The following is a 10,077-nucleotide window of genomic DNA, read 5'->3' as shown; positions in this document are numbered from 1 at the left end:
CTGTCATATGCAGACCTCCGAAAATTGTGTTTGTTCGCCGGTGTCTCCGAAGCATTGCACAGGTCTGATGAGAAAAAATCTTAATGCTAAGGTACACCAGATGGATTTTGGGAACGTTCACTCTCCTGCGACCGACTGGCAAGGATCACTTGCTTGTGGGGCTATGTGCTTTGTATGTCAGAGAGCCTTTCCCTTCGCAGTGCCATCTTCACCCAACCGTGTATCGGATGCAGATGACTCACGGACGCTCAGTCCATGACCTCGCAACAAAGCTTGAAAACCTTTATCAATCAACTCAGTTGCTTTGTCGATTCCCAAGATGGCGAAAAACAAACGGATAGGTACTGTCCGTGGTAGCTATGGCTATGTAGTGCAGCTAACGGCAATAGTGCATCAGACCTATTGCCTCTAATGTGTACCTCACTCCCTGACGTATCGCTACCTATCGTAAGCAGCTAAACACTGTTAAGCAGGTGGTCAACGTGATTTGCAGGCCAGGATTCTCAGTTGGGGTCTTCAAAACAGTTGATGGAGTTTAATAGTGTAGCATGCATCTTCGGTTCACATCTTGCCCTCAATCTAGAGTCCAAATCACTCATTCATTGCAATTCGGTGTTCTCACCCCAGGTGCCAGAACAAGCGTGGCTGTTGCAATCACTCTCACCTTTCTTGGAAGAATAACAGGGCTATGAGCTTAACCATTATCTGGATGTCCTTTCTCCATGTTGAGACATTCGGCTGCACTTTATTCACCGGTTTATCAGTTCCTCTATTTTCATTTCATTGTCTCATGGCCCTTGGTATGTCTGGACTACAACAGGCCTGGAATGCAGTCACTAAGTTTTCTAGTGGCGTTCGGTTATGCCTCAGTCTGGGAAGGAGGGTGAGAAGGGCTATCCCGTCGAACCTGATCAATCGGGCCGCCTATTTTTATGGGTTTGGTTAGCACTATATTCCAAATGCACGCGTACTCATTTCACCTCATTTGATCTTGACCATTACATTCCGGTTCTGCACAGCGATGCTAATAGGCACTCCTTCGGTTCCTTTTTAGTCCTTGTCCCTGCTTTGTCGCATACCAGGCCGGCTTCCAATATGGCATCCGCACAGGTTTACCGCTTCCAGCGGCGTTTGAACACACTACAGAGCCATCATGAGCTGGCTTTGAAGAGGCATTCAGTTTCGAACAAAAGTTATGAAACACGTAGTCGGGACGTCATGAATTCACTTATTACTCATTTGGCGGAAAGTGAGAAGAAGTTGAAGAAGACTAAGCGAACAGCAAAACCCAGAATTTCTCATCCAACAGTAAGTCTTTTTCACTCTCTGTAAGTTTTCTCTTTAAGGTGCCCAAACAGAGCCGTTGCAACGATTCGGCAAATCCAACATCCAGCTATTTTCCCTACACCGACAAATCCAGATATAGTTGTCGACCTGACCAAATGGATGCGCCTTGTGTGTTACAACATGGTGGAAGAGAGCATGTCCCTTTCCTCTTCGGTGAAAACGTCTATCATCACAACCATACCAACGAGCCAATTTTTCCGCCCCCCACGTACGCTGAGCAATCTGGGCCATCTTCGCCAGCATCTCTTCAAGCGCCATCTAGAAACACCAGTCATCCGCCGGACAGTTATCTTGCTCCAAAGGTCCGTGATAGCAAGTCGTGGACTGGTGTTTCAAACTACTCTGATTCTTTTCACTCGAATTCTGCGACATATTCTTTTGGAATGTATGCAGATCACCAATTTACCCCCAACCGACTCTTGAGCTATGATCTGCCCACCACTCAACACGATTCTTCTACTGTGCCGCCTTCCATCTACTCCTGCCCGACCGGTCGACCCTGGTCTAGCTTCATTGATTCTCACACCGATTTTACTCATTCAAACGAGTCCTATCCGGATGACGTTACCTCGAGAAGGCAATCACTCAGATCACCAACTGTACATAAATTTGATTCTGTTCACCAAAAGCAGCATCCGTATGGTGTGAACAATAATATGTACGACCACAACGTCTGTGGTGAGGCCAACTGTATGGCAAACGACCTATCCATTTTTCCTCGCCTACATGGTTCAGCGTATCCTGGTATCAACCCCATCCTCGCATCCACCTATCCACTCGGCCCCGGCTACCGTGCGGATGAAGCCTATCGACCCCTCTCAGCTGCTACCAATTATCCAGGCACTAATTTTTCTCCCTACACTTTTACTCCTCTATCTGTTAATACAGACACGGCACAGTACACCAAGCTTCCTGATTTGGTGGGACCACATACCGAATTCAGTTACACCTGAAGACAACCGTCTTGTTGGGTGTGGTCCGCTGTAAATAGTTTCGCATGCCCTTGACAATTGAATGTGATAAATTGCTTTTGCGCCATTATTTGCATTAGGCATTATTGTAACTGGAACTTTTCCGATACCCTCTGCTTATTTGACAACATAACCTTCCTTTCTAGCCAGTTTTGTTTCCATTTTGATAAACTTTACGGGAGTACGTTTCATGGAAAAAACGTAACGCAGCCGAGGAGGGGGCACGGTAAAATACCCTTGAGTGCCGTTCTGTTATATAGCTGTATATCCCGTAACAAATATGAACTTCTTACACAACCACAAACATTTCAGTACGACTGCGTAAGGAACATGTTGGCTATCTAAACTCATAGGCGATAGCCGCAGGTGGTGTGGTTTCCATCCCTTGCACATGTGGATGGGACCGTCGTAGAGAAGTCATATCACATTTTGTTTCGAATAAGCTGGTTTAGACAAATCGCGATTCGATTCAAATGCGATTGCCCTTTCCACCACCAATTGGTGCTCTCCTGAAATATAGCTCCTACTTATTTGAATAACCTTAGAGCAAACTCGCGCTTTCTGTAGCTTACAAAATTTTGCTACGTTTCCTCCCGCATCGTTACGCCTCCATTTTCTTTATGGTTTATACGTTGGTCCTGACGGGCACCGTTTCATTCGCCAATTATGTTGGGGATGTACCTGGAGCCACGCTTCGGAGGCGATGGCTGACTTTTTTATTGTGAGTCGGACAGTGGTAGTGGTGGTGTTACGCGAACTTCTTATCACGAATGCGGGGGTCAGGAGGGATTAGCTACGAATCCGGGGAGTAGATTGGATGCTTGAGTGCCACCGGCTGAGCAATCGGACCACGCTTGTTCTTCCTTTTATTCATTGATATGTATTAACTCCGCTTTCTTACCGTCGCAGACGGCAGTTGTCAGCGTGATTGAGTTTGCTGATTATGGTCTTCATGCCTTATCATGCAGTTTTCTGACCTTCATCGACCAAAATGCAAGTGAGATTAGCTCCTCCAGGAATTCGATCTGTTGTGCAATAGGCTTAGCTATCTAATAAGTGCTTTCTAAAAAACCACTAAATGTACCTCAGAATTACTGATTCTGTGTCGTCACCAAATTTTAGAATTGTTTCAGATACCTAGGTGGTCAAGCACGAAAGGTGTTGTAACGTCTACTGCTCGAAGTGGTTGGTTCCTGAGCTGCTTACCAGTACGGGATGCGCTGTAGCGCTGTAGATTCTAAGCTTGGCAGCCAAGCTGATGTCGCATCGACGCCAAAGACTCCGTAGTTTGAAAGAAACTCACCATGACTTTCCCTGCTCTGATCGTGTTTTTTTAATCTTCTATCGTGCTGAAGCAGCTGCTTAAGTAAACGTATTCGTCTACCATATCGGTTGGCTCCTTTGCAATCATAAATTCTGGGTTTGGCTCCACCCAGTCTTGCAGATGTGAGATGCATGCCAACCTGTACAGTTTAGTCATTGAAATCATCAACTGTAAGGATACATCCAATTAGGACGACATCATCCGGATAACCAATATTTGTAAGAGGACGCTGCAGGAACATATAGATCACGCAGGTAGGTAGGTGGGAATTACTCTGTCAGCGTATGAATAACGAAGATAAGACGTGAATTAGAAAGGATGCTCCGTCACGGATAGACGAGCTTACCGTGGTGTGGCGAATTGTGCACTTCTGTTGCCTGTTGAGGTATGGTAGGTAGTCCGCGAGACGTTCGCAGATCAGCCTGACACGGTCTTCTCCGGCTTGGGGGTAGTTGAGTGGGTGAGTAGGACATTTGTGGTGACATGTTTCATAGGTGTTTCATCACTCGGGTGGTTTCACGCCAACTACTAGTGCCTTGCAGTCAGACTTTTGAGTCAGTCCTCTGTTGAGCACCCTGATCATGAACTTCGAATGCCACGTCGGCCGTGGCGTTGTGCCATCAGCCACGTCGCCTTATTAGATGAACACATTGGGGTTGGTAATGAAAAGCGAGCTGCTGTTGACATATAAATTACCTCAGTATTAATCCAACTCTCTTCCCCTCCAGTAGCAGCCAGTGGCACGACAGTCTTTCATCCGAAGAAGCTACTATCAATATGCGATCGCTCATGTCTGCCGCTTCTCAATGCTCACGTATATTTTATCGGGACTTTTGATGCGCGAACTCCGAAGCTAATCAAGCTGCCCGGGCGCGTACTCTTGACACTTAATCGACAGTTATTTGATGTATCACGAACCTCAAATGCAAGATCTATTTGCGCTAATGGAGTCTACAACACATTTTCTATCTGGACGCTATCGATTACGAACTTAAGCTGATTCAGTAGCCGCGGTGGACTACATCTCTACTGCGGACCTCAAACATCTTAGGATGTTTGATCACCGATGTCTCTTTAGTTTAACAACTGGCTACCACCATGTACGTACTGAAGATTCGTAGCGAGTACCACGAATCCGGTTGAGCAGCAATTGCTTTGGCTATGTATTCAAAATGCCTGACCCACGTCTACTGAAGAAGACATCTTTTTCCTCTCCCAATCCCTGTTAGTGAAAGTTTCGCGAAGGTCATGCCCTGACGCTGCAGCGTGGAATGAAAGCGACCACTATCTATTTGAGTGCTGTGTATTCCTGGGTGGGGTCCACGTGACCCTCCTGGGGCGTGGTTGAAAGCCCTGCGGGGCATGGCGCTAACCACGGAGAGCTTACCGTCGCTCAGCTGGACTGCCTAGCTAGCACTTTTGTTTAGTCCTTTGCTGGCTTTCTGTTGGGTGATATTCGCAAGTGACGCTGGATCGGTCCCTTTAATCGCGTAAAAGTGCCTTCGCTCCGCGAAATTTCGATAGTATAAGGATAAACGGATCCGAAGAAGTCATTCAAGTCACCTCAGGTAATTGCTGGGGGGAAGACAATCTTTAACGACTGCTCTCTCCTTGTAGCGGATCGCCATCAGTCCATGACCCACTTGTGTTCGGTGAACACCATATTACAAGATGTCGGTTGAGAATTCACGATAGTCATTAAGGGTGAGTAAGGTCTAAGAGGTACCTACTGGCTGATTCCATATTGCAGGTGCTGAAGTACGCGAAATAAGCATGTTCTTTTCTATTCATCAGAGTACTTTTAGCAGGAAGCGCCGTAGGCGTGACATTGGCTAGGTCTATGTTAAATAACTGATCCACTGACGTTTGACTGTGGCATTATGAGGTACCTTTGAAAGGGATCAGTACACAAGAAACTGTAAGGACATACTATACGTCTCCGTTACCTGGGCTGAAAAATGTTTCTTTATGCTATCTCAACCTGAGCTTTCTGCTTGAAAGCCTAACGACGAGGCAGCGTTGTGTGGTGGATCTTGTTAGAAGCCAATGTCCTAACAGTCTGACCCACTTTGTTGTGGAGGGCCAGTCGAGCTCAAAGGTGCAAGGAGTAAAGGACAGATGGCAATCCTGATGTTGCTGCGCACAGTAGACTTGTGGTTGCATCAGATTATTGATGATGTCTAGTTTCTTTTTGACCTTGTTGGATCTTTCCCCGGTGATCACGACCAGTCGTTGGGTGGTCAGTATGCTGATTTTGAAGTTGACCTTCTCTAACGTAATCTCCATCGCCAAGGAGGTTGGTCACATTGAGGGACATCTTGGTACCTCGGTACTTCGGTCCAACGTAACATCACACTTTTCTCGGTCACTTAGTTATACAATCGCTCGCAGTATGGGAACTCGCTTGTTTTGGCTGCTTCCCTTAGGTCTTTTTGGCATGATTAAGCCTAAGATACAAAGTGCCAGTCTATGCAACTAGTCATCATCATTAATGACAGCAATACACCATTATTAAATACTTCTGCTTGACTGCCATGCCACGATAAGGGAAGAACGTCCCAGTGAACAGTGGAAAGAATATGGAGGTTTATGGACTTAGTGCGATGAAGCCCAGTTTCATTAGGGAAAGCGAACCGGAATCAGGTGTCTACACCTTTGGACAACTTTAAAATAAGCACATCTGAGTATATTGTCGGAGTAAGGCGTCATCAGCTGTATCGAACCAGCTCCCTTTGACAACGCGTGCGACGACAGGCGAGCTTCACCTAAGTAGTCCGGCTAGGAAAGGACAGTATACGTGCCACTGTGGTCAGTTGCGTGCCATTTCCTATAGGGATCCTAACCACCATCAAGCAAGATCACCCGAACGCTAATTAGGGGGGCACGAAGACCCCACGGCACTCAGTTTGCCAGCAGTCGCTTTCATTTTAATTACCATGTCACGGTCTGCACACCGCGTACCTTTCGCCAACAATCGGTCGGAATAGAGAACAAGGTTTCATTGTATAGACGGGGTTGTGCATGTTTAATATGTTTCAATCACAACCTGATAAGTTTGATATGCTGCTCTAGTGAATCGTATTCTTTTCCCAGTACCAATTACAGACCCTTTCGTGTTGCACTCACCTAACTCTTGACATGCTAGGAAACACCGGTGACCAAACACCTGATGAATCCCAAGGTCCTCAGTTGGAGGAGGCCAAGTCCAACAACCGCACGGTAGGACTGCTCTTACAGTCGCCTTGCACATACAGCACTTTAGCTTCAGGGAAATTCTGCTCTGGCGCCATGAATTACGTGATTTGGCGAGTGCTGTTCATACTTTGAGTATCTGCGTATTATCTTGATCTGTCGCAGTGTGAGTACGGCTTATGCAGTTTGGGAGATAAGTGAACCAGTCAACAAAATGAAGCTCTTCGTTATGGAGTTTCAGTCGCACAAGGGGATAGGAAATGTTGAAGTAAGTCTGCACGTTGGCCCCAAAAAGCATGCCGAAATAAGGGTTCACCTCTGATATTCTGGTTAAAGTGCTTCGTACAGGTAATCCTCAGACAGCAAAACGATGTCGTCTGCGCAATCCAAGTCCATAATCGCTCTCCTGACGTGATTTCGACACCTAGATTAGTGATCCCCTGGAGTGTGCACTTCATGAGAAAAAACTGATAACAAAACTGAACAAGAGGAGCCAACTCTCAAGAACACATTCGTGAGGAAGCTTTCCGACAGTTCATTGAACACCTCGCCCCAACCGAAAGTATAGGAATTAGTGGCACGAAGAACGTTTACAATCCTCAGTGGTAACCTTTTCTGGTCAAGAATATTTAGTACAGCCCATCTATTCACACAACGAGTATGTCTCGAAAGTCGAGAGAAACCGTTATTGTTGGTCGACGGTATATGTGGCCCTGTTCGGGCGTAACTTAATGTAAAGATACGGCCAGTGCACCCTGTACCAGGTCGAAATCCTGCTCGGAGTTGTGCGTCGCATGTCGAGATTAGGCATCCATATCTAATCCGTATCTATACAGTATGTGTTCTGACTGACGTTAGACTTATACCCTCGCTGTTCGAACTGTCGGTTCGGATGCCTTTTTCGAACAGAGGTACGATCGACATGTGCAATAAAATCTCCCGTTACTATGGCTGTATCCGAGCTCCTAGGTGGACAAGAGGATAGAATGTCTTTCAATAAATCAGAACTATATCTTAACGAAATACACTCATTTGCAAACCAATTTGGCTTTGCAAGAGACTCACCTGGAACCCAGCTGAATCTCGTTTGCGACGTTTCCAGGCAACTGAATGTGCTGCACCAGGCCGCCTCATTTTTCAATCGCTACGATATTCGATACATAGCGACACATGTATATTAGTAATGCAATGCTCATAAGGTTGCTGAATTTTCAGTATGGGATACTACCGCGCGAGCCGAATTGAGCGAGTGGTCGGCTTCTTTCGGCTGGGTCTCAGTGCCCGTCCGTCCGAGTCATTTTGGAGATGATAGCATTCGAACACCAACTAGCAATTCTGCCAAGAGATCAATCGTATGATGGACACCTGTGATTGCCTGTGACCAAGGTGAGGTTGCTCCGGGGCGGATGTGAATGCTGTAGTTAATACAAGTGGTTCTTAGGTGTGTCAGTCTTAACACTCACTCGCAAGTGAACACCGATTTGGTGCACTTCAAGCGAGTAACAGATGGCTGTCACAATCTCGGGAGCATTACACAGCAGGTTCATTTGACCATAAGTGGGAGTCTGTCTCAAGGGAGATTGTGTCTGACTGGCTGAATGGAGCATGTCTGTCTTGGTTTCCCCTTGGGAGAGACTCGAAACAGAGTACTTGGGCTTGTCCTTCAGGTGGATTCTTCAGAGGGAGACATGATAAAGAAACGCAATTTCTGTGAACCGGACCAAGTTCTATGAGCTTTATTGCAGACCAGGGTATGATGACTGGTAACACCTGGTTGCCGAGTGTCTGCAGGTTTAATCCCCCGGCTCCAGTAGTATCCATGATCGACTGCCAGGTGATGTGCACCCGTCTAATGTACAAGCTGGAGAGCTGCAGCAATACCTATGCAGACCGCTGCTGTACAATACTAATTTAGTTAAACACTACTCTACTACTACTACAGAAAAGCCAGACGAGGCAGTTCTACGTTGGTTTGAGTCTGAGGTGGTCACGTCCCCAAAAAGACAGCCTGGCACCATTGCAACCGTATGTTGTGGTCGTCAGCCGAACACAAAAGGATCAGGAGCACACCTACCTGGTGAGTATATCACACAGCCAGCGCCCGGAATTTAACTTCATTTCCTTACACCGACAGTTAATGTTCGGTGAGTGCCTACTCTCGTAAACGTCCCAAAACACTTCCATCCCCGGAATACCATCGAGCACATCCTGTAGGAACCACTGACCAGCAGCAAGAATGCTCTCTTTCCGTAACACACAGCTCCTGACTTTTGTACGCTCTACAGGTTAGTTGCTTGAGAACTTTGGAGAAAACCGTCTAAACTTGCTTCTCTCTTCCCTTTTGTTTTTTACTCCCATACTCCGTGGAGTTAAGTATGATTGCTACGGCTCGCTATCAGGATACCTGAATTATTACAGGGACAACACCGTGTCACCGCAGACGATACGTTAAACGTCCGCTTCTTTCATACTTTGTCGAAGATTCGACGGCCTTATCGTTTCCCAAAATGACAATCTCTGGATCAAAAGCTCATTACAGGTTAAATGTGAGCTACGTGTTTGTGTTTACTACGGGCCAGATTGTGTATTCGCTGAGTCTGTCTGAGCACTTCGTTGTCATAGTAGGGATTAAATGACGAATACAAAACCTTTCAAATCCAAACGGACTATGGTGTGGTCTCGCAAGGGACTTGGGCGACATGCTGGTGACAGCAAATCCCTCGTTACAACGGGACTCTCACCTTTCTCCACCCACGGGTTTTGATAAACGGTCCTTATACCGCATCTTCAATATGCTGTCACTCAACGGATGTCCGCTTCTGGGTAGGCGAACCGGACTGACTGCGTCACACGGATCACGTCACTCTGTGTTAACGTGACCATGAGTGTGACAGCAATAACGCATACACCATTGATCATCTCGTGGAATCTGACCTGAGATCACCACAACACCTTCGTGGTAACTTCGGCTAACAGCCGTGATCAGTAACGTTTGACCAAATCTGTCGAAACGTGGCATGGCCCCCATGAATTTAAGTGCGCGCTGCCGGTATAGACGGACTGGCTAACATTCAAGTGCACTCACTGGATTGTATCAGGAAGGAGACCAATTAAATTCAGCACTGTATTGTCATCAAAGTACAGTGTGACCAGCTAAGCACGACTTTCTCATACAAGACCTCAGTTTGCCTGCGTGTATGACGAACGTCAATCCATTGGATATTATATATATATATATATATA

At 46.5% G+C, this 10,077-nt stretch overlaps 1 protein-coding gene across 1 annotated transcript in view; it reads left to right on the top strand.

Moving 5' to 3' along the window:
• Positions 1-1,095: 1,095 nt before the first annotated feature.
• Positions 1,096-10,077, top strand: part of T265_12987 (hypothetical protein) — a gene marked incomplete at both ends in the record, with an annotated part of 11,589 nt that continues 2,607 nt past the window's right edge. Inside the window, 4 exons of the mRNA XM_009166601.1 lie at positions 1,096-1,308; positions 1,347-2,267; positions 3,228-3,315; positions 7,894-8,006. Of these exons, the coding sequence (XP_009164865.1) occupies positions 1,096-1,308; positions 1,347-2,267; positions 3,228-3,315; positions 7,894-8,006 (1,335 nt within the window). The remainder of the gene's footprint in view (positions 1,309-1,346; positions 2,268-3,227; positions 3,316-7,893; positions 8,007-10,077) is intronic.

This window comes from Opisthorchis viverrini (assembly GCF_000715545.1).
Source record: "Opisthorchis viverrini unplaced genomic scaffold opera_v5_28, whole genome shotgun sequence".
In the NCBI taxonomy this organism is placed as follows: domain Eukaryota; kingdom Metazoa; phylum Platyhelminthes; class Trematoda; order Opisthorchiida; family Opisthorchiidae; genus Opisthorchis; species Opisthorchis viverrini.
The sequence above is the reverse complement of the archived record's forward strand: the minus strand, read 5'-3'. Positions and strand labels throughout refer to the sequence as shown.